The sequence below is a fragment of the Apiospora hydei genome, assembly GCF_038363865.1.
Source record: "Apiospora hydei strain CBS 114990 chromosome Unknown utg000004l_segment0_segment0, whole genome shotgun sequence".
Classification (NCBI taxonomy): Eukaryota; Fungi; Ascomycota; class Sordariomycetes; order Amphisphaeriales; family Apiosporaceae; genus Apiospora; species Apiospora hydei.
In genome coordinates this window covers 3,706,751-3,729,696 of record NW_027117363.1, presented here as the reverse complement: position 1 = coordinate 3,729,696, position 22,946 = coordinate 3,706,751, and the positions used below count along the sequence as shown (strand labels likewise).

The window sequence follows — 22,946 nt, the reverse complement described above, 5'->3', positions numbered from 1 at the left end:
GCGTGCCATATTGGAAGGGCAAGGAGACGGAAGAAGCCAGGAAACTGGCGCGGCTATTGATAGTATTCTCCAGCACCATATTCTACACATAACTCGACTTACGATATTACGTCTCACAAGCTCACAGCCACCGGCCAGGACGTCATGCCTCGGCGTCAAGAACAGGCATTGCAAGATCCAGGTGGCTGTTCCATAGCACATGATGCTCCGTTGGTCGGGTTCTTGGTAATTGGATACGACATCACTCCACTGTGGGGTTGATGGGACGGCTGGCCTCTGACCCCGGATCGTCGCCGTCGATAGGCGCGCATAACACCTTACCCCAATTTTCCCCAAGAACCGGGCACGGGGTAACTGGTCTGGGGGAAGCGGCACTGTTGACCCCTGCTTGCCGTGACGAGAGCTTCAAGGCACCTCGTTCGATTGGTCATTGTGATTGGTGGACTTGACGGTCAGCCAAGCGTAAGATGAGGGGAGGTCGGGCTTGGATCCTGGGGAAAAAAAAGAAAGTCAGGCTTGTTCCGTTTTGTAACGACACCGGATGTCGGGGGTAAGGGTATATAAAGGCTACCTATGGTGCCATGATGTGTGCCTAGTTCCCATGCCACTGCAGACTCAGCATCTCCGTTCGGCAAGATGGTTCGCTCACTCTTCTGGCCCCTCACGGCCTTCTCTCTCGCCTCGCCCTTCTTCGTCGGCGCGGCCCCCACGGAGCTCACCAACGTCACCCTGTTCACGCCCCCGTCCGACTACACCGACCCGCGCGTCCTGTACGCCCGCGCCCGTGCAGCTGCCCAACAACGACCTGCTCGCGACCTGGGAGAACTACAGCCCGGAGCCACCGCCGGTGTACTTCCCCATCTACCGCTCGACCGACAGCGGCGCCACCTGGACCGAGATCGCGCGGGTCCAGGACGCGGCGCTCGGCGTCGGTTTGCGCTACCAGCCGCAGCTCTACGTGCTGCCCGAGGCCGTCGGCGACTTCGCAGCGGGGACGCTGCTGCTCGCGGGCTCCGCCATCCCCACCGACCTCTCGAGCACCATGCTGGAGCTGTACGCGTCCACGGACTCGGGCCTGACCTGGGAGTTCGTGAGCCACGTCGCGGCGGGCGGGCGCGCCGTGCCCGACAACGGCCTCACGCCCGTCTGGGAGCCGTTCCTGCTGGCGCGCGAGGGCCGCCTGGTCTACTACTACTCGGACCAGCGCGAGAACGCGACGTACGGGCAGAAGCTGGTGCACCAGACCACGGCGGACCTCCGCGCCTGGGACGATGCCCCCGTGGTCGACGACGTGGCCTACCCGACCTACACGGACCGGCCCGGCATGCCGACGGTGGCGCTGCTGCCCAACGGGCAGTACATCTACGTCTACGAGTACGGCGGCGGGCCGAACCTGACGACGACGGATGGGTCCTACTCGTTTCCCGTCTTCTACCGCATGTCGGCCGATCCCGAGGCCTTCATGCAGGCGGAGCACCACCCCCTTGTGACGACGAGCGGCGACGTGCCCACGGGGTCCCCATACGTGGTCTGGACCCCCGCCGGCGGCGAGGACGGGACCATCATCGTTTCGTCGGGCTGCTGCTCCGAGGTCTATATGAACCGGGCCCTGGGCGCTGAAGATGCTTGGGAAAAGGTTGCCACGCCGGCCGGCAGCTCGTACACGCGGTCCCTGATGGTCTTCCAAGAGGACCCGAGCTATGTCTTGATTGCTGGGGCTGGGAAGCTGCCACCAAGCACGACCAACTCTGTGCAAATCAGCGTCATCAAGGTTTAGATAAGCTTCTTGGATCCTGTGTCTGTGAAAGATGCAAGCCATTGTCCACATAAAATACAAAATAAAGTCTAAATTCTACTGCAGTAAAGCCCCAAAACGCCTTCGTACTGGTGTTGTTGCCACCGCCGTATCCCCTAACTCCTTGCAATGTTTAACAGCTTGATTGTGGTCATGAATTACGAGATCCACGTCCTGTTATTGACCGCGTTCTTTTCCAAGTATGAATACACCTCGCTGTAGTCTTTACAAACGTGTTTCTAGGGATTTCAAGTCAGTATAAGCATCTACTAATCCAAAATTCCAGGGATACTCACCGCGTCCCAGCCGTCACTACCATCGAACCCTTCAGGGAAAGTCGTCTGTTCCCCTTCCAGTGCCACATCGCCGGAGCACATGATGCTCTGTCGCAGGTAGTCGAAGCAGTGGTTCATATGCCACGTCTCCATCAGAACTTGGGTGTTGTTCGAGGTTATGGCGGCATATGTCTCCGCGATAGCGTACTGCCGCCTAGTTAGCTTTCACCCATCGCAACCAGCGTGCCAGTCCCACTCACAAGACAGTGTAGCTGGTGCGTCATCGACGTCGTGACGACAAAGTTCTCGCCATAGCCGACCAGGGGCTTGGGTAAGTCATCATACTTCTCAGAGCTGTTGATTTTGAGATAACCCAGTCCCGCTGTGAGTTGGTTAGTACTGGGAACACTAACGGCATGAACAGTGAACACTTACGAGGCACCAGGTCAAGCCACTTCTGTTTGACCTCTTTGGTGAAGAACTCCGACGTGTTGTCGGGCATGTAAAGAGGATCAGGGCTGAATGTCTTGATCTGTTGGGTGACTGTTGTGTGTGTGTATCGCAGTCAGTCTCCATTCCGGTTCATATATGAGTCCGGAATCTTGCCCGGGGATGTGGGCGGGCGGGCGAGCGAGCGCCGTCAACTCCGTATACTTACATCGCGGTGCGAATCCTGTCAAGTCCCCTGTTCCTTCATAGCGATGGTCTGGGGACTGGCCGCTGCCGGCTCCGGCGGCGCCCCGGTGGTGTCGCTCCACCAGCAGGCCAATGACGGCGAGGACCAGCACTATGTCGACCAACCAGCGGTATGGTTGCAGTCGCAGCGCCGCGAGGAGCCTTTCGTGTCGGGGCTTGGGCTGCGGGAGGTAGTCCTTCTCGAAGACGTCCAAGTCGGACAAGGCATCGTCGTTGTCGTCTGCACGCAGACTGTCGTATTGCTTGGATGCTCTCTGATCTTTGGCCATGTTGATTCCTGCTTGCCAATACTTTCCACTCAGCATACCATACCAATCAGAATTTGAAGATTGAATGCTCCCAGTTGCAGACTGTCGTTGCCAAAAAGACATCCGGGTCGAAGATTTGAGGGCGCTTGTAGGGGATTAGAGTGCTCTTGGTGGAGCCGCGGATCCTGGCTCTGACGCTTAAGCCATTCCTGCGACGTTTCGAGTCAGGGGTCAACATCGTGAAACTCCGAAACACGAGACGCTTGGCAGAGCAGCAACCGCCAGCGCCCAAGGAGAAGAAATATAACAGGACGATATGGCCTTCTTCGCGGATCCAGCCTCGACCGATTTCACCACCACATGGGACGAGCTTTAGTTCAGCATAAGGCTTGAATCTGGCCACAATCTGCACTTTTGCTCGGCGCGCCAGCCATGGAAAGCGATGCTGACTGGTGACACATTTTTGACTTCCCAAGCATTCTGGAGCACTGGTCAAAACTGCACTGTCTAATGCTCTGGGACAGTGGTTCGGTTATGAGTCGAGATATGTGTTGTCTGTTCATCCCCCAGACTACCACTGTCATGCATGGTTTCAATGTGATTACAACAACTCTGCCTGACGGACCTTTCTCGTTATCACGATCACGACCGACTACTGACTCTGAAGCCAAACATCCGCTTCAATAAGGAGCTGGACTGGGGAACACCTACAGAGGGTCTTTAGTGACTGGTTCAGCGGGGAGGCCGAAGTATACGAAACTCCAGGCCAGTCATTTGTGCCATGCATTTGCAGTTTTTTATCGATCCTTTTGTGTTTGCAAGCTGGTCATGTTATTCGTGGTACATGTTCAGCCAAGGCTTGGTTTCATGTACCCAAGAACGTGGTTGTTCCGAACTATTTGTGTTTCATTTTGATTTTTTTTGGCTGCACTCATCGTCCTTGGATTCATCGTTCCATGTAGCCCAGCAAATAGTCTGGGAGCTGCATGCCGGCTGATATCCTTCTATCTAACTTGTTATTCGGGGAGGCGAGGACAGCAACAGTGCTATTGTGAGGGTCTTGAGCGAGGCGGCGCTGAGCTACATGCAAAGAAAGTATAGTGGCATCTCTACTTAAGACATTTTCTGTGCTCTTATACAATATCACAAATCACTGAGGGAACCAAAGGCTGGGAACTCATAACAGCGTGCTCGGTCAAACAAAGGACGTCATGGAAATGTCACGCTGAGGATGTGCCTGATCACCTGCGTAGAGTTTTGAACTGGCATAGACCAAGCAATCCAAGCGAAACGACGGCCATCATACCATACGGATGTTATATTGAACTGTGGATTGAAGCTAGACCGAAGTGTTACGGGCGATTTTACTTCCATACATGTTGGGAGGAAGGGAGAGTGATCAATAGATCAATATTGTATGACTTCATCTGTAGTTCTCGGAGTAGGAAACGTTGTTGCACGCCTCGGAATTTTATGCAATGTACAAAAGGTCTGGTGATGAAGTTATTTGCCCAAGACAAACTGCGGTCCCATCTGCCCCTGAGATAGGGGAACATTCGACCTACCAGTTCTCGATATGTGCAGGATAGCTCTCGGTCTATAGAACCGTTTCTGTACCCCGTCATGGAAAATTTTAATGAGAATAGAGGGGGCAAAGCAATTGTTGTCATATCAGCTAAAGATTTGGTCAAAGCCATCGCGGACCAGAATAATCACCTCCTGGTTGTTCAGGATCGGTATGTAACTCACATACCTTCCTATTCACGATGCTTTTGTGCATCCAAAAGTGCCAGCAGATAGTACCGCTATACGAATACAATTGTAGTCACGATAAAGGAAGAAGACAAGTTATTCCTTTATATGCGTGCTTATAAGACAGATGTTCCGGTCCTGAATATGCTCTTATTCCTCCGCAATTAAACGCCCAACAGTGATGATAAGCTAACCAAGAGGTCATACAATTATGTCGTTGCATGTTCAGTTGCTAATGGTCCTCAAGTGGACTGAAGAGAATTCCTGTGTGTCAGTTTTTGTAATTGACACATGGTATGCTAGCAGCCAACCCCCTATCCTCAGACAAACCACACTCTGCATTCTTTCGTACCAGTCAAACTTGTGGACGCTAGGTATGTTCAGCATCACCAATCCGTGACGAAGTAGTGTCCCTGGAACATGATCCTTTGTGATAGTGTTCGCTGTCTGGTAGTACTTGCTGTCACTGTCGCCCGCCCTACAGGAGGAGTCGCCCCCAGTAGCTCTCGCCCTTTGGTAGTTCTGCTTTAGGCAGCAGCTTCATGTATTAGACTCAGTCTGTCTAGCGCCCGCCTTTGATTGTATTTGTTGTTCTAGCTAAGTCGTATAGTCGCCAAGGTTTCGATTGTCCAGGCACGGCGCCGGACAATCGTTACTCTTTACGTTCACAATACGCGCCTTTGGCATTGGATGGACAGGGCCAGAACCATCGCCATAATCGAAATGACCGAGTATTGACTCTCCGTGATTCAGTGATTCATTTCTTAACGAGTACAAATTCGAGTCATCTTTCCCAGTGGGTCATGTTTATTGCTTCACCGTGACACCTTTCCCCTAACATTCAATCCTACCAGCATTTCCTATCACATAAAATGCAATCTGCCCACCCCTCTCACTTGGGAAGAACTATTCCTTCTCGGCCCTTTCTCTGAAAGACACCACCAAATGGCTATCGTGGCACTGTCTCGTTCCCCCATTGGAAGTCATAGTGGCATCAGCAGAGATCCCTACCAAGAACTTGATGTTGTCCCACTGGTAGATATACCGGTTATACGACCCGTTATTCCAGTGGTTATTCCAGCTGTTACCTGACTGCTTATCCGATTGGTTACCCGAGTGTTTAATCAAGACAGGTTAGTACATTACTTGACGAGCACCAGCTATTCCACGTGGGCTTACACTATGGCGTGATGCTAACTATTCGTCGCCACTGTACCAGAAAATCGACGAACACCATGCCAACGAACAAGAAGACGTACAGGGTCTCCGCCGAGGGCGTTGCCCTGGGCATCGTCATGGTTGCCGCCGGCGCCGTCTTCCTGGCTGTGACCTGGGCCCTCGTGACCGGGGCCAAGAGATGCCAGGACCCGAGCAGTGCGGCGCTCTCGCCATACGACGTGAACCTGATGGACTTGAGGGAGCTACGGGGGAGGGTGTTCGGTTAAAGAGAGGGAGAGGAGATGCATGGATACCGTCGTAGGTCGACACGTGGAAGAGAAGACGGCTTGGATGGAGCGAGGGCACACGTGGGAATAGAAGGATGCGCAACACCGGAAAGACTACAACACCAAACTATCGGTATCTTATGGGAACACCGCCAGTTTACATCACATCTTGCCAAAACGCTGCCTGCTGAAATTGCAATTTGTGAACGATGCCGCTTAACAATGTCAGTTCCGTATGCAAATGTGTGTCATGTGAAGAGAGCCATTTGGGAATAGGCACTCCATGTCAGATATATCAAAAGGTAGCAGTGGAGGTTGGTTGTCCTACCCGTTCACTACCTACCCAAGCATGCCCACCTCACTTGAGGCTGTGCAAGAGAAGTGGCCGTCGAGCTATGTCGCGTACCAAGGGTCTGCTCCTCCCCAGAAGGCAAATGCCTCGACCGACCGGTTGCCATGTTCTGGGCAATGCTAGCCGTCTCTCAACACTGCCCCAACCATACCTGTACTCCAGCAACTAGCTTGCAAGCCACTGTGTGGATGGTGCCGGTGGCCTCTTTCAAGACACTAGAGAGAGAGAGAGATAGACCTCGGAGAGGCCTAACTGACGGAGACATGGTCTCGAACAAAAGAGCCGTAGCGCCAGCCACTATATCGAAATTGGACCAGGCACTGGTCTCATTCGAGAGCCCACACAAGCGGGCGGGAGGCGAACGTACATAACCCATGTCTGTGATTGACGGACCACTGGACGGGAAAGGAGGGTTGTTGCCATGAGAACTTTGATGCGGAGGGGACGAAGGTCGAGGGCTTAGGGCTGAGGACTAGTACCGCAGGACGTACTGCATGCCACGACAACACATCCAAAGCTTGGAAAATAAGCCTCACATCATCTGCCATAGCCTAATTTTGGAGGTACGGGTCATAGGGCGGCGCTTGGGCTGTGGATGGCCGGGATGGGATGCCTTGTCCGTGAGTCAGCTATATCGTACACCGCTAATTGCTGTCTTTTCTGATAGTAAAGTCAGAGTCGTGATTGACAATGCCCTACATGAAGTAGCATTGGCATTCGGTTGACGGATAGGCGTATGGTCATTATGACAGCCCCAGTCAGATTCTGGTATTTGCGGCATGGTTGGGCACTGATGCAGGGACCTGATCACGACGCGATTGAGTTGCGGTAGCTGCTTAGGGACTGATGTGGATAAACTAAACTAGCAGGACTGGATTGGACCCTGAGGTTGCTATTCTACACGCGCCAAACAAAGCCCGTCTCCAATGCCATTTTTGCAAGAATGCCATCCTGCCTGCCCTGGCCAGACGGGCCCGAGGGGAAATGAGTTAACGATGAAAATAAAATACGTGTCTTCGCTTCTAATGCTGATCCCGACGCCCAGCCATGCTAACGCTTTCCCCCTTGACGGGAATCAAATTCTTGTGCACCCGGAATCAATAACACCTTCCCAATGCAACCAGAAACACCAAGCAGCCCCACAAACGCTGTAAGCAACAAGAAAATGAACAAAAAAGGTATTGTGGCCGTAAAAATACAGAGAGGCCATGCGTGAAAGTCTGGGGCTATATGCATGTGCTGTACTGTGCTGTGGTGGATATATGGCGGGCTAAATAGGAAGTTGTGAATACAAGCAGCAATTGTGCTGTCATGAGTGCAAAAAAATCAAAAAAAAATCGAGGGTTGTATGTGTGTGGTGTGGGAACCCAACGTTTTGCTGGTTGGGGAATGCGGAATGCCATGTGGATAGCGCGGTACGGTGCGGGCACGAAGGACTGTCAAAAAAACCACCAAGCCAGGCCCAGGCTATGGAGACTCTCACATGCTGACCATGGCCTGCAGCCTGCAGCCTGCAGCAGCCCGCGCGCGCCGCTTGAAACGCGAAGAAGCGTTTTCCCCGGTCGCAAAGGAGGGAGAGAAGGGGGGGAAACCCTGAAAGTAGACTGCCATGCAATGCATCATGCCAGCCATCGTTGCAGGCTGTTCTGTTCTACCCGCCACGTCAAGTGCTGACAGGATGCTTGCCACTGAAAAGAACAGGGCAATGCGATTGCGTCTGGTGCTGGTGGCTCCAGCTGATTCCGTTCCGCTCACCGAGGAGGCCAACTGCGGACTGCTGGGTTCGCGCGAGTTCGGAATTTCTCGCAGTCCAGCCACTCTCGTGAAAGTCTTCTAGAATGCTGCGGATATCCACCTGTCCGGTTCATGTTCGCCGGCAGAGTGGAGCAATCTGTAGGCAATCATAACTTTCTTTGTTATGGAGGCCACGATCTCGGGACTTGCCAGGGGCTGCCCCACGGCTGCGACGCTGTGACGAAGGGGCGGGTCGCACCCGTTCTTGCTGCTTGCCGTTTTCGCTGTGCGCCTTGCTTTTGGTTGTGTAATGGAATGAATGCCTGGGACCCGTCGGTGCAGACTTTCTTTTCGCTCCGCGCTTTGGCTCCCATGCGAGTTTCACCGACACAATATGCCAACCCCTGTTGAGGCCACAGTGGGCGGTTTGGCATACAGAGCCCTCGGACTCTCTCTGCCCCGCAACAGAACCGAACCCTTAATTCTTTGGGCTATGCGGCGCAACAAAGTGCGTAGATCGAATGCGATATCAGGCTCGGAGCAAGCCTCGAAAGCGCTGTAATGGTAAGAATGTTGTAAAAAAACAAAACAAGAAGCCTTTGCTCGACTTCAAATGCTGTCCTGCGAAATCGAAACCCATCTAACGGGGACTCCGTCGGATCCAATCTCGTAGACCTTTGAATTGAGCTGGCGGGGTGGTAACAACCACCGAGCATGCCCCTCTCGCTGGTCATCCAACTTGCCACGCTTGCGCATCAAATGCTCCATAACCGCAATGCGAATGAAGTCGGAATTCTCGCGGATCTCTCGCTGCCGCGGCCCGGGAGGCATTGTCGAGGTTGTTGAGGCCTTCGGTGACTCTGGTGGAGATGGGATGGCTCCACGGCTGGCCGCTGGGGAGGGATTCCTCGAACGTTGCACTTTGTAAGTCTGCATCTGGATCGAAGCAGTGTAGCTGCGCGTAGACGTCGCGCCTCCTGTCCGTACCTCAAGCCGGGCGCTGCTGGTGGGATTGAGATAACGGCGCATCGCCTCGCTGGGTTCATCCTCCAATACGGGTGGCCGTTTCTCGTCCGTGAATGGCACAGTTGGGTCGACCGTTAGAAGTGACCGCACTAGCAAATCTTCAGGCGGGATTGATGAAGATGTAAATTGAGAGATAGATTTGGCGGCGGATCGCAAAACTCGAATAGAGGCCGTTAGATTTGACTTGAGAGCTGTCTTGAACGGCAGGAAGACGGTGTTTTGTTGTTTGTCTGAACGGGCCGGCAGAGGATCAAATACCCTGAACTCTACCTGATCAACGTCGGCAGTAAGCTTAGAAGACAGAGGGTGGTCCGGCTCTTCGCCTGGTGGAGAGGGGAGAGGCTCAAGGGACCTGCGTGGTTGTCGAAATCTTTTGCTTCTTGGCGTGACCGGACTGTCAAACGAAGGCATCGTGCCAGTGCCCATGGAATCGCCTAACGACGGTAGGCTTTCGAACGAGCCTGGCCGTGATGATAAAGTAGATGTGAAAACACTGTCCGAAACCGACGCGTCCTCCTCGCCTAGTTCATCTGGGGGCTCAGCAGCACGTCCAACGGACTCCGACTAAAGGGGGACAGGCTCGAAGGCGTGAAGCATAGTTCCTGGCTCAGGTCTTTTTCGGATACTTGGGATCGAGGAACGATGGAGTCGACGGTCATGCGCGCTTCTTTTCGTTGACGCTGCTTCATACTCCCACGCCTATTAGGCGGTGGTATGTTCGTCCCAGCCAGAAGCGCAGCGACACTGGGTGGTACAGCATCCGGCGACCGGAGTTCCCGCCCTCGAGACCCTGCGCTCGACGATCGCCGGCTTGATTGATCATGATACCGGGTCTTCATGTTGTGCTTGTTGACGGCCTCCATCTTCGACTTCACGGGTATCTGCACGGCACTCGATGGCGTCATTGGGCGCGCTGCCGCGTTGGCTGTCGATGCTGATTTCGGAGAGTTGCGACTGGGCGAGGCAGCCCGGCTATCCGGCTCCTTGCGTTTAGTCATTTTCTCGGTCGTGTATCCAGATAGCGAAGGTTGGGGGGAGGGTTGGTTAGAGATGTCCTTTTGTTGTTGCCGAAGCATCTCTCCGCTGCAGGAAAGCAAATCGTGGCTTGGACGGGGTTGTTGGCGTTGTTGATGGGGTGGAAGGGGAAGGAAGTTGGGACTGGCGGGAGTAGAAGAAGGGCTTTGGTGTCATCATCATCCTAGTCTCGGTGATTGGAAGGCGGGCTCAACGGCCGCCCTTCCCAGAAGCCTTATTATAAAAGCTGTCGGGTATCCGTAACCTGAGGGCTGGGACTCGCTCCTGCACAAGGGTTCTGCTGTGGGGCATACTAACGCCGCAAGGCACAGTCGAATACAAAGCCAATTCCAGCAGTCGCTCAAGAGTCCAGTAAAAAGGGCAGGCGGACAGGCGGGCAGGCGACCGGTTGTCGGTACAAGCGAGTACCAGTTTTGGGGACCAGTCAATTGAGTCGTGATCGTGTGCCGCAGGCACAGGGGTGGGTGTTTTCAGTACGTAATGGCGCCCGCGCTGAAATGCAGGACCCGTACAGCAATGATGTCGGTCGGGTGTGTGTCGATCTGTAATGTAACCAGGCAGAAAATAATTTGCAGGTCTCGCTAGATGGGGCTCGTGATGATGGCCCGGAAAGAAAGATTTCGCTGAAAGAAAGCGAAAGGCTTTGTCCTGGTTGGGAGTGTTGAGTGTGTTTATGGGCGGCGCCGATTCATCAACAGGAATCCTTATCTCTGCTGGACTCTGAGACGGCGAACTTCGGAGGAGATGGGACTAATGGCAGTCTAGTCGTCTTCGCGCGGATGCAACCCTATCGGCGCATACCTTCCAGGGCCCTCTGCAAGATATGTATTGATATACTTAATACGGCTGTGAGACTATAGCGGAAGACTCTATCAGGAGGGGGATAATTGGGAAGAAGAGCTGAGATGAATGGGAAGCAGGAGTAAGTAAAGAGGTAGGCAAATAAAGGCAGGGGGTCCCAGGAAGAGGAGAGTCAAGTAAGCTGCAGTACATGTATCCCGGATGTATTGAGCATGCATACAGGCAGGGCAGCGCAACAGCATTTGATCCAAGTCACATACGCCCCGCTGGGTTAGATAGCTCGAATAGCAGATCCCTGCACCCGTCGAACCCGTTGGCAGTGGTGTTTGGTCGTCCAAGGCTCTGTTTGGGCAGGTAACAAAACAGCCCTGGCTGACTGGGCAGAGCTGGGGGGCTTGGGCTGGCGGTGTCTGCTGTACAAGTCGCTTGTACATGCGCTGGGATATGCCCTCGGCCTGCCTGATCAGGAGGTGTGGGATTCATAAGGGTCCAGTTGGGGCCGTACCTTGGTTCACTTGCATACCTTACCATGGTGTGGGGGCAGGCAGGCAGGGAGGCAGGCAGGCTCAATCGATGTTGCTTGTTTTCCAATCTACATGCGCCTAGGTTGGCACTTCGATACCTGTTATAACGTGTCACATAATGACATAGCACCCGACAGACAGCCTGGCAGTCTTCGGATACGGACAAATCCAGCACAAAGGCCGCCCGACCCGACCCTGCGTGCGCAATCAAGTGGTGACAGGTATCCAACAAACAGCTATTGACAGTGGCGGCAGTTGGTTGGGAGACTCCCAACTCCCCAACTCCCCCATTGATTGCCCTCCCAGGCGCGCGACGTCCAGCCCAAAGCAAGATAAGGTAAACTTTCTAGGCACTACCCGCAAACTCTCGGATCTTCAGCTCAGTTGACTAAAAAGTCCGGTCGGGCTGCCCTCCCCCACGGCCTGTTATCTCCCGCCTACGTTGTCAAAACAGTGCATGACAGAAGTGCAAAGTATGATAAGTCAAGTCCCCCTTGCTTTTGGGGCTATTTGATGGATAAGGTAACTAGCTCACCAACCCTCTCAGCCATCAGCATCTCAAATAATATAGGATGAATCCAATGCGCGCCTCGCTTTTCTTCGCTCTGAAACGACTGCAGCTGCACCTGCAGTCTTCGGCAGTAACGGGCTATTGCTTTTTCTTCAGGCTCTATTCGGATGTGCTGCCTCCATTATTATTTCTGGACCGGCGAACCCGGGCCATTCGCGAGAACCACATTCATTCATTCAATCCGCCAACTCACACTGCAGAAGTGGCACGCCATTGGATTGGACGTCATCCCGTACATAGGTCTGGCACATTCAACAATACATAGAAAACCCAGGGACTTCTACAATGACACTGGTTTCTGTTGACTCATACAGCACCGGCTTGGCCCGATGGCCCAGTTTCTCCAGTCAGTGATTGCTTACCAAGTACTTACTTACTGACTGTGACCTGCACACAGCAGGCGGCGGGCGCTATTCAGCGAAACCCGAGGGTTCTTCTGCCAGCCCCGAAACTACAATCGGCCCATTGAACATTGAATGATGTATTCAACCTTGCCCAGCTTCCAGTCACGTCGGGTACACGAGGTGATCTTTATTCCAGAAGCAGCGGCCGGAAAGATGGATAGAAGCACAAGGCACCACCCAGCCACCCTCTCCAGTGCCGGGCGAGATGGTTTCCATCACCCGGGCCCCATCCTGACGGTTGATTGACCGCAACGTTCAACCCGCAGAGCCGAGAACGATTGGACTGCACTCTGCTGTCATGGTGTATTGGCCTGAGTCCTCTTGCCTGAGAATCCCCATGGGATCAAGTAAGCTGCATTTCGTCTTGGGCGTTTGACCAGAGCCCTTAAGAACATCGGCACACGCAGCGTCCCACCACGGCATCACAACCGCACAGTCTTTTTCGCTTTGTCTATTGTTAATTTGTTCCGCCATGGTTGATCTTACTATATCGTGCGAGCTTGGGTTTGACGGTTAACCTTGAACTGGGGCTGCACCAGCAGACCGTGACGTATGTATGCGTAGCACCAGGTCCAAGAACGCCCATTCGATCAATCATGGAATATTCAGTGAATATGTGGCTTCCAGGCTGTTTCAAGGCTTGGATCAATGGCGTGGTGTTTCCCATCAGGGAGTTCGCTGTATTAGGCAAGATTACTCACCCCAGACCAGCAACAGCAAGTTACGCCAGTAACGCCAGTAACGCCAATAACCTCACAACTTCAGTCGACCCCACACTGCTACTACCAAGTGCTACTGGGCACGCCCATGCGTCAAGCCGTAAACGAGAAAGACTCCCTTATCGCCATCTCATTATTGGCTCCTCCTGCTCGGTTGGTTCCCCGCGAACTGTTTTAGCCCCGAGCTGCTGTGGAATAGGCAAGCAGTCACACACACCATCAACCGCCCACCATCACCACAACACGTGTGCCTTTTCCAAGGGCGGCTTTGAGTGATGACATCTATCTCCCACCCGCGCTTGCGACCAACGAACGACATGTGAACAAGACAGCGGCCAAGCGGCTTCGTGACGGGTGGGCGTGAAAGGCACGCGGTATGGTGGGCAATGCGAGAGACTGGTCCGAGGTTCCCTTGCTGCATCCTTATCTTTCGTACGACAGATTCAAAACCTCCAAGACACCTAAACCCAATCAGACTTTATGTATCCATCACCGGCCAGTCGATCTTCCCAAGGACCCCGACCCGAAGCAAGCAGCACACCAACTTCCTCCACAACATACATAGCAAGTCAACACCAATCCTCAGGATCCTGATGAGCCATTTTGCGGGGTAGTACGGAGTAAGGCGTGGAACAGAAAACAAGCCCGCTGCCCAACCACCAACATAGCCTGCGCTAAGATTAGGGATCTCCCGTGTGCATTCCCACCTGCTACTACAGGTAGCCTCCGATGCAGGTAGAGAGAGGTAAGGTAGGTCGAAAGATGATGACACCGTTCGTCACTGTGCCCTAGCGGACTGCTCGCACACTTCCGCGGAGCGGATCAGGAAGTAAAAAAGCGTGCAAGATCAGCCTCTAGAAATGTCTCCAGTTTTATCCTTTGCTCCAGCCAAAGGCCACCTACTGTATCCCAAAGCACACAATGAAGGGTTTGGGTATGCAGCGGTAGAGAACGCCGTCGCTGGGGATCTGACGGGAACAAGCAAGGTGCGAAAAATGCCAGGAACCACATGCGAGATTGAAACTCTAACGAGTTACCAAAGACCGGCGAAGCCACCTGACGTTCTTTTTCATTCCAATTACTTCGGGTTATCGTCGACAGTCCAAGGCTCGGCATCCTGACGATGTGCTGAGGGAGAAGAACAGAACAGAGCGGGAAAAAAGGCTGGAGAGAGCATGGGTACTTTCTTGAAACTTGACATGTGTAACGAGTCAGGAACCAGCGACACCTGACATACATCCACTGGGGTCGGACTTGAAGAGATATCTGCCAAGAAAATACAAACCTGCTCTTTCCCTCTCGGGCAATGAAGTCATATTGAAGGAGCTACTGACGAGGTCGTATTGTCATGAATGCACTAGACTTAGTGCAAGATCACCAGTACATGTAGTCGGAACATCGCCTTATTACCGGTCGCAAGCAGGCTTTCTGATCGAGATGCCAGTAACTGCTAGAGGGGATTATCAAGTTGCAAAGCAAGTCATTCATCCCATGCGGTGTAGTAATCATAAGTCGTAGCAAGCCACCGAGATAACAAAAAAAACGAACCGAAACTAAGAACACCGACGCGCCTCCCATATGATAAGCCCTTCGTACAACGATAGTAGAGAGAGAGAAGGAAAACATGTAGACTGCGGAAGGGGCATTTTGTTCTCACGCACCAAAATCAAGTAAGTGACTGAACGACGGATGGTACCTCCCACGCCCCCCTAGGGGGCCACCATGATCAGACCCAGGCCTCCTTTCTAGCGCCCTTCTCCAGCCCGATGTTGACCACCTCTTCCTTATCGTGACGAGCCCCACCCTCTTCAGCGTCATAGCCGTCCTCGCCGCCCGGCGTGGGGTGAGGCGGGTGATACTGCGCCACGAAGTCGGTCCGCGCAACATCTTCGCGTGCCGGCAGGATGAGGCTCTCGTCGTCGTCGCTGCGCCGCGACGACGCCGCCGCGCTCCGCAGCCGCCCGATGCGCGCGGCCGCCCCCGCGCCGAGCACCATCTTGTCCGTCGCCGCCGAGACCGCCGCCGTGTCGCGACGTTGGCCCCCGCCTCCGCCTCCGCCTGGTTTAGACGAGGAAGAAGAGGGGAACCATGCGCGTAGCACGGGCCGCAAGGCCGGCGCCGAGGCCGTGATGATGGAGAGGTTGGCCTCGATGGCGATGATGACGGACGAGATGTTGGATGTCGGGTCTGGCTGGTCCAGCAGCACGTAGAGGCCCCGGACCAAGAGGACGAGGCGGGATATGCCTACTAACGTCGTTCTGTCGGCAGAAGGTGAGCATACGTGTAAGTAAGTGTGGGAGAATTAAGGTGGCTGCGCAGATAGCCAGACGGGTACAGGAAATAAACTTATAACACGGAAGATCCGAGACCGTGACTTACAGGAATCCTAATAGAAACACAAATATCAAGGCAATCTTCGTCCTCTTGGGTATTTGTAGCCCGATGAAGATGTGCAGAGGCAGCCCCAGTATCAAAAGGTCCAGCGCGATGTTGATGGCGCTCGCGGCCACGAGCAATATCCGCCGGTCCACACAGAACCCTTCCAATCGAGGTTTCCATGCCTTCTGGAGAGGGAAGCACTGGAACACGATGGCGAAGAATATCGAGGCCAAACTGGCCAAGTTGATGGTGTTGACCCAGATGATGAAGCGGCGCACTCCGGGCTTCTGCCCGAATAGACGGAGGAGCAGGATGAGAAGGGACGATTTGACGAGAGCCAGAATGGGATTGTACAGTATCTGCACAACGTAGTTCCACGCAGCCCCTTCTGTCGGGTCGTGTAAGGGGATGTCTGCAGCGCTCATGCCGATATAGTTCGTGATGACAACTTCGAGCGCGGGCCAAGTCAGTTTCAGTACCCGATAATCGCGAGGGTTTTCAGGAGGGTTTGGTGCGTCCTACTTACACTCATAGCTTGCAACAGCCTCTACAATTGCCAATACCTACGCTCGCTGGTAAGCAATTGAACAGACAGTACAGGGGCCGAATGCATGGACTTCATACCATGGCTGCACACACTAAGCCATCATCTTCTCGAGAGTGTTAGTCTAGCTCCTATATCATCCCGAAGTCAGCCAAGGCAACTTACCTAGACTGAACAGCCGCGTCGAAAGCTTTCCAGCAACCCTCACGGAGACCACCATTAGGGCCAGCGCTGGAAACGTTATCACTACCACTATCGCGAGGTTCTGGTGTTCCATTCGAGGGCTCGCAGCAGGGTTCACTAGTGAGCCTGTGTTGGGATAGGTAACCAGGGCGTCGTCAACCGAGGACATCGCGAAGGAAATATGGATATTAATCAAACACCTGTGATCTTAACAGGGGATATAGCACGGGGGATATTATTCGACATAAAGTAAGCCGTTCTTCAGTATAGCAGTCTTGCTCGATACCGACTTGTCAGGCGGGCGGAACTGGCCATTGATATGGACAAGAAGACCTGGATGGCAATACTCCCGAGATTCTTCTCCAACATGATCTTGCTTCAGCCTTTCACACAGCTCTACAGAGGCAGATGATTTTCATCGTAGGATGTTTTGCCACATATCTCATGGCATTTCATATATGACACCATAGAATTCAGCCTCTTGTCCCGCGTGTGTCAATCCTGGGCGATCGCCGCTGGGTTGAATAAGTATGCATCCGGCTTATAACATAGATGCAAGTGGATATTGGACGAACCAACCATTGCAACCATCTCGCCTCCTCAAGCTTCTGACAGGTGCAAGGATTCTGGAAGAATGCCAACCAAGTTGGTATCATGGAAGTATCTTGTTACCCGGTATGTTGATCGATATCTCTCGTCGTTTGACCCCTATCATGATACTCTTAACAATACTCCCTTTGGGACATAGCGAACAGGAGAAAAGCCCAGATTGCAAGGTCTAGATAGAACCTGATAAAGTAGATTCATTGGATTTTGGGTGAAGGATGTATCAGTATAGGTCAGAGAATGTCTCTTGCTCCAGGCAAGCCCAGGCCAGGCCACGGACGTCAGCCTTGGATGTGTGCCCTCATCCCGGATTATCACAGTGGTTGGGACATAAGGTTTGACAGGTGGAAATGCCTAATCACAGTGGATCAAACAAGAGGGTACGACAGGATCGAAGAATCTCATGCGATCTATACTGATTGAAAACCCATTGGCCCAGTTAGCCGGTCGTGTGAATTGGTGGACGTTGCGCGACTTTGATGAAACGGCACCTGCAGGCAAGAAAAGGCCCGGGAGCAGCGATGCTTTCCAGTGCTCCAGCGTATAAACACTGGGAAACATTCCAATGGAGCAATTGAGGTGTTCGTAACTTAAGAATGTCAATGGAACAATGCGGCTCAATCGGTCGACGTTTTGCACACCGTCTCCCGGTCCGGGTGAAGGTGGTACGGCTACTGCATTGATGGCGGTCGATCATTCGTCTCAACTCGCGGGGGGGTTACAAGTCGCAGAATGTTCGACACCTTATGCTGTAGGCCTCGGGTTATTTAGCCTGTAATACTGCTATTTCATTCCGACATGGTCAATTGTGCTGTTATTCACATGCATTCTGGCCTTGTTCAAGATGCTCGTGTGGTCAGTCATGTCTAGGGGGTCTTCGAATACTTGGGTTTGGGTTCGAGAATAAGGGTTAGATCCAGAGAGTGACGAGTTAGTGGTCTATGTACAGTATGCGAGTTTATGCTTCCGTGTTTATAGGATTGCTCTTAAGTTTACTCGGCATCTTCGGCGTCTTGGTAATCCTCGTCGTCATCGGCGACTGACAAGATGTTGATGCCTGCAGCTCCACCGACCGAGGTACTTCCATCAGACCCCTTTGTGATTCCAAGGTTCCCTCCCACGTTCTTGGTGTTTCCGTTCTTGTCCACGATGATGCCCAGGTTGTCCTTGAATTGTTCCCCTTCCTTGACGGCAGTGACATCCTCAGCGCTACCACCTTTGCCTTTCGCAGGAGCGGCAGCTTCGCCCTTGGCCGGCTGTGCCTTGTCCGCGCCAGCGGCTGGTTTGGCGGTTTTGTCGCCACGAGAACCGCCGGAGAGAATGCCTCCTAGAGTAAGGCCAGTTCCAGCGTTTGCAGTACCGTTGGCTCGTTGGCGGGCTCCCTCGAGCGCAGCCAGGTTCTCGGCTGTCTGGTTTCTCGCTGCACCTCCTGTCTGACCTTTACCCGCCCCTGTCGTCTTCTTCTTCTCTTTTCCGCCCGAACCGCCCAGTTGAAGACCACCGGCACCTCCGACTTGGATCCCACCGTTCTCAAATTTGATTTGACGCTTGTCGAGGGGAGGAGCCTTGTAGGCCTTGGCAAGAGCAGAAGACAGAACCATTATATTGGCATGAGCCGCAGGCGAACCCTAACCAACCAGCAATTGTCAGTCGAATCATCTGAGAAATGCAAGTTAAGGGAATGAACGTATAGACTTACGGTGAAGGTTATCTTTTCACATATCCCTACATGGAGGAAAGAGACAGCCGCAACGACGACAGCAAGAGTAACACGCATTATGACCATTAAGAAAAGAAGCCTGCTTCTCTCAACTCTTATCAAGTGCGATTAGAAGTTATCGCGTATGAAGAACGACGACGAAGAAGAAAAAAAATGAAATGAGATGAATAACTGTATAACCAAAAGACGCTTCAAGCAGCACTGAAAGAAAGACACGAATGGTAATGGAAAGGATCCACAACACCAGGCATGCACATCGACGAGAGAGAGGGGGAGGCAGCACATTAGTATACTCAGGATAGAGAGGCCTAGGTAGGTAGGTATGCATTGCCAACCCTTGCCATTATCGCGAACTTCCGTATACAAACCGTCAACAGCAATAGCGCAGGCATGCCACCGGAAGCCGTGCAGACCGTACAGGGCAGCAATAAGCGATGCTGAAAATAACGCCTAAGCCTTGGTGTTTGTAGTGTTTGGAAACGGTTCTCCGGGTGCTGAGTGGTCCTTCTCCAGGCCCACCGAGGCCTACGATCGCAGAGGAAACTCCTTGGCGTTACAGGTGACTGATTGATCGGACCCGAGTCAAGACTGCGCAAAGCCTACGACTAGATCCCGGCGCTGGATTGATGCAAGTTTACCCTGAAGTCCTTCAGCATTAGACTTTCTGTATCTCTTCGTCTTCCCATAATAGACGCTTGGCCTTGCTTCAACGTAGCGGGAACGGCTTGAAGCCAAGCCATTGGAAACAGGATAATGCCCATTTCTACCGTCACGTTGGCCTCGAAGACAGAGGGGTGGTGAGCAAAAAAAGCTGCTAGCTTGGGTTTCAAGAGCGAAGATTGAGGAAACAATAAACAATCTGGCGGGGAGAGAGTAGTTTTCTTATACTACGAGCAGGTATGCTATACTTGTAGATATCACGACCTCGCTATTAATAATCTGCTCTACATCGAATCAGTGTCGATCTTGACCATTCTCAGCCGTGCGGCCGGCATTTTGCTTGCGCTGTTGAACCCTGCAAGGTACCCGCCTGCCCGCCAAATCAATCCGGCAACGTCACGTCAAACGCGCTGGCCCAAACTACTGGCCAAACCATCCCATGTTCTCCCCAACAACCCCATCCTGGCAATAGTACCGAACAGTTGGAAGCTCAACCGCAGCCCAATTTTCCTTTCACATGCTCCGGGGTTTCCACGCCGATCAGACGACAGGAAGGGATTATCGATTGAGTTGTCTGCCGTCTTGCCAGTGTCTGCTACCGAATTCTTAGAGCTGAATCCTTCCCATCCATCTGGGTTTCTTCCGTCGGTTCTGTGACACAAAAAATGGCACAAGACGCTGCTGCGACAGCTCCTAAGAGGGCTTCCTCCTCCTCCCCCCATTAAGACCGGCTACCTCATCCTCTACAATGCCGTGTCCGCCATTCTCTGGGCCACCGTCCTCGGCCGCACCGTCGGCGCCAACCTGCTGAGGGGCCCGGCTTTCGTCTACATTTCGACCGGCGACTTTGTACTGTGGACGCAGACCCTGATGATCTTGGATGTGCTGCACGGTCTCTTCGGTAAGTCGATCGCAAACCACTCCCACGCCCTCCCACGTGTCCTTCTAGCTTGTTGGCCAACTCGTGGCCCCTAACCCTGGCCAATGCTTCTTTCTGGCCAGAGCTCTCACCCTCCATGGGTTATGCATACGTCACAGCCAGTCCAGACTAGTTAGCTAATCCTTTCTCTGTGCCCGCGCAATGTAGGCATCGTCCGAACCGACCCCGTCACGGCCGCCGCCCAAGTCGCCTCCCGCTACGTCGCCGTCTGGGGCGTGCAGTTCCCGTTCCCGGCGCTCTGCGCCTCGCCCGTCTACTCGACCATGCTCTTCGCCTGGTCGGTGACCGAGGTGATCCGCTACACGTACCTGGCGGTCAAGCTGGGCGGCTACGAGCCCGCCGCCTTCACCTGGGTCCGCTACAGCTCCTACCTCGTCCTGTACCCGCTCGGCATCACGAGCGAGATGGTCCAGATGTGGCGCGCCCTCGGCCCCGCCGGCCACAAGTTCGGCCCCCTCTACCAGCTCTTCCTCGGCGTCTCCCTGTTCGTCATCTGGCCCATCGGCGCCTACGTCCTCATCGGCCACATGAACAGGCAGCGCCGCAAGGTCCTGGCCGCTCAGAAGAAGGAGAACCTGAAGGCTACGCAGTAGTATCGTCCGGCTTCGGATCTCTCTATCGTATAATTGCTGTATAGAGCTCGGGCGGGATGCGAAAACCGGCGAGAGTTATGGGTCGGGGTTGGCGCCTGGTATTATTGTCTATCAAGGGATACATATACTATGGCGTATGAGAAATGGTGGCTTCAAAACGGTGTTAGCGATCAAGGGACGCATGAGACATGACATTATTACAGGGAAGAGAGGATTGGGGGGACCCTGGCAGGGTACCAGACACTGATAGAAATGGGAAAAGAAGGGGTTAGAATAATCCGTGCGGTATATATAAAAGCAGTGCCCTATAGAAACGCGGGCAATGCCGTAGAAGTATTTGTTATACAGGATTGCATGCAAGCTTCAACACCGTCCTTGGGGTATCATTAAATCGTTAGGACGACGCTAGCATCTCCTTCCCCTATTCTAGTTCCCTACTACTAGTCTCGTACCATTCATTCTTCACCCATTTAACAATTGTGTTCTTGGCGTTATCCGAAAGCTGGTAGTAGCCCGGATTCTCTTTGGGCTCGAACATGCCTGTCGTACATCATCAGTATCTGTCGAGCATGGGCAAAGGAGAGGGGAACTGTAAAGGACATTGGTCATGTGAAAGACGTATGTAGTACTTACCCATATGCGCGGAAATCTCGTCCGTGGCCTTGTCGTTGATGGCCTCCCTCCAGTCGCCCGCCGCCTGTCGCGCTGGCAAGTTGCAGAACGTCCGGTCCTTGCCCACGACCAAGCCGACGGTGCTGACCTGCTTCGAGCCGGCCCCCTTTCCGAGCCGGGTGTACAGGTTGGCGAAGCCGAGGTCGAGCTCTTGCGTCAGCTGGACCATCTTCCGCACGCGCGTCTTCATCTCCTCGCCCTTGGCCAGGCAGCCCACGAACTCCAAGTGGCTCCCGACCCAGCCCCAGCCCGACGAGATCTGTTCCCGCTTCACATAGGCAGCGGCGCCGCCGGCCACCACAGCCCCCGCCGCACCGGCGTACATGGCCATCTTGCCCCAGTTGCCCCAACCGCCGCCGCCACCCGCGTTGCTGCCTTGCTTTTTATCTTGCGACGGCGGGGCTTCGAGGGCCTTCTGCGCCGGTTTCTGCCGCGAGGCGTCCTCGGCGGCCTTGGTCCCGCCCCATAGCGACGTCAATCCGCTTAGTTGTGTGAGCGCCGAAGCAGCAGTCTGGTAATGGCTCTCGGCGCCATGCGCGACGACGCCCGGCGCTATGCCGAGGTAGGGCGTGTCGAAGGCGAGGACGCCCTGCACGTACGGGAACATCATGGCGTTGAAGCCTCCGGACTGCGGCGACGACGGCGCCGCTGTGGTGTCGCCCGTTCCTTCTTCTTCTTGGTCATCTTTGTAACTGCCGCCGTCGTCTTTTGCTGTCGTCGTCTCGTGGGGCACGGGCTTGTCGCTGGTCAGGGCGATGAGGGTCTCGGCGGCGACGATGCCGCCCATCGAGTGGCCGATGAGGACGGTGCGGACGCCCGGGTCGACGGTGGGGCTGGGGGTGCCGGCGGCGACCTCGAGGTCGATGACCTTGTTGAGCAGCCAGTCGCGGAAGCGGGCGACGCACTCGTGCAGGTCGCCGCGCGTCTCGAACTTGGGGTAGACGAGGGTGCGGATCTCGACCCGGGGCAGCTCGGCGCTCAGCAGCGCGGCGAGGTGCTCGGTGAACTCGCCGCCGGTGCCGAAGGTGTCCTCGCCGCCCTGGAAGCCGTGGATGAAGCACAGCAGCAGCGTCTTCTTCATGGTTTTCTTCTTGTTCGTCGTCGTCGTGGTATTCCGTCGTAAAGGGCCGCGTCTTCCAAACGTTTAACAGAAGTCTCCATTGGAAGGGAAAGAGAAATACATTGTGTCCAGAAATGGTAGGTTTGGCAAAGAGAGAGAGAGAGAGTTGAAACGTGAGTAACTCTCCATCTTAAGGCCTGTGACGTCTGCTG

At 53.9% G+C, this 22,946-nt stretch overlaps 8 protein-coding genes across 8 annotated transcripts; 3 read left to right on the top strand and 5 right to left on the bottom strand.

Moving 5' to 3' along the window:
* Window positions 1–636: 636 nt before the first annotated feature.
* PG997_003707 (uncharacterized protein) lies at window positions 637–1,777 on the top strand (the record flags this gene model as incomplete). Its single annotated transcript, XM_066808022.1, has 2 exons — window positions 637–765; window positions 791–1,777. 2 exons carry the CDS (start codon window positions 637–639, stop codon window positions 1,775–1,777), a joined length of 1,116 nt encoding a protein of 371 aa, XP_066671640.1.
* Window positions 1,778–1,953: 176 nt separating this feature from the next.
* On the bottom strand, window positions 1,954–3,035 carry PG997_003706 (uncharacterized protein; the record flags this gene model as incomplete). The annotated part of the gene is made up of 5 exons (XM_066808021.1): window positions 1,954–2,034; window positions 2,092–2,277; window positions 2,331–2,452; window positions 2,506–2,613; window positions 2,729–3,035. 5 exons carry the CDS (start codon window positions 3,033–3,035, stop codon window positions 1,954–1,956), a joined length of 804 nt encoding a protein of 267 aa, XP_066671639.1.
* A 2,966-nt stretch (window positions 3,036–6,001) lies between these two features.
* On the top strand, window positions 6,002–6,211 carry PG997_003705 (uncharacterized protein; the record flags this gene model as incomplete). The annotated part of the gene is made up of 1 exon (XM_066808020.1): window positions 6,002–6,211. One exon carries the CDS (start codon window positions 6,002–6,004, stop codon window positions 6,209–6,211), a length of 210 nt encoding a protein of 69 aa, XP_066671638.1.
* Window positions 6,212–8,906: 2,695 nt separating this feature from the next.
* On the bottom strand, window positions 8,907–10,399 carry PG997_003704 (uncharacterized protein; the record flags this gene model as incomplete). The annotated part of the gene is made up of 2 exons (XM_066808019.1): window positions 8,907–9,887; window positions 9,950–10,399. The coding sequence occupies 2 exons, from the start codon at window positions 10,397–10,399 to the stop codon at window positions 8,907–8,909; spliced, it is 1,431 nt and encodes a 476-aa protein (XP_066671637.1).
* Window positions 10,400–15,103: 4,704 nt separating this feature from the next.
* On the bottom strand, window positions 15,104–16,181 carry PG997_003703 (uncharacterized protein; the record flags this gene model as incomplete). The annotated part of the gene is made up of 2 exons (XM_066808018.1): window positions 15,104–15,635; window positions 15,757–16,181. 2 exons carry the CDS (start codon window positions 16,179–16,181, stop codon window positions 15,104–15,106), a joined length of 957 nt encoding a protein of 318 aa, XP_066671636.1.
* A 1,900-nt stretch (window positions 16,182–18,081) lies between these two features.
* PG997_003702 (uncharacterized protein) lies at window positions 18,082–18,866 on the bottom strand (the record flags this gene model as incomplete). The annotated part of the gene is made up of 2 exons (XM_066808017.1): window positions 18,082–18,717; window positions 18,789–18,866. The coding sequence occupies 2 exons, from the start codon at window positions 18,864–18,866 to the stop codon at window positions 18,082–18,084; spliced, it is 714 nt and encodes a 237-aa protein (XP_066671635.1).
* Window positions 18,867–19,199: 333 nt separating this feature from the next.
* Window positions 19,200–21,002, top strand: PG997_003701 (very-long-chain (3R)-3-hydroxyacyl-CoA dehydratase; the record flags this gene model as incomplete). The annotated part of the gene is made up of 3 exons (XM_066808016.1): window positions 19,200–19,214; window positions 20,160–20,370; window positions 20,557–21,002. 3 exons carry the CDS (start codon window positions 19,200–19,202, stop codon window positions 21,000–21,002), a joined length of 672 nt encoding a protein of 223 aa, XP_066671634.1.
* Window positions 21,003–21,555: 553 nt separating this feature from the next.
* On the bottom strand, window positions 21,556–22,755 carry PG997_003700 (uncharacterized protein; the record flags this gene model as incomplete). The annotated part of the gene is made up of 1 exon (XM_066808015.1): window positions 21,556–22,755. One exon carries the CDS (start codon window positions 22,753–22,755, stop codon window positions 21,556–21,558), a length of 1,200 nt encoding a protein of 399 aa, XP_066671633.1.
* Window positions 22,756–22,946: the final 191 nt, after the last annotated feature.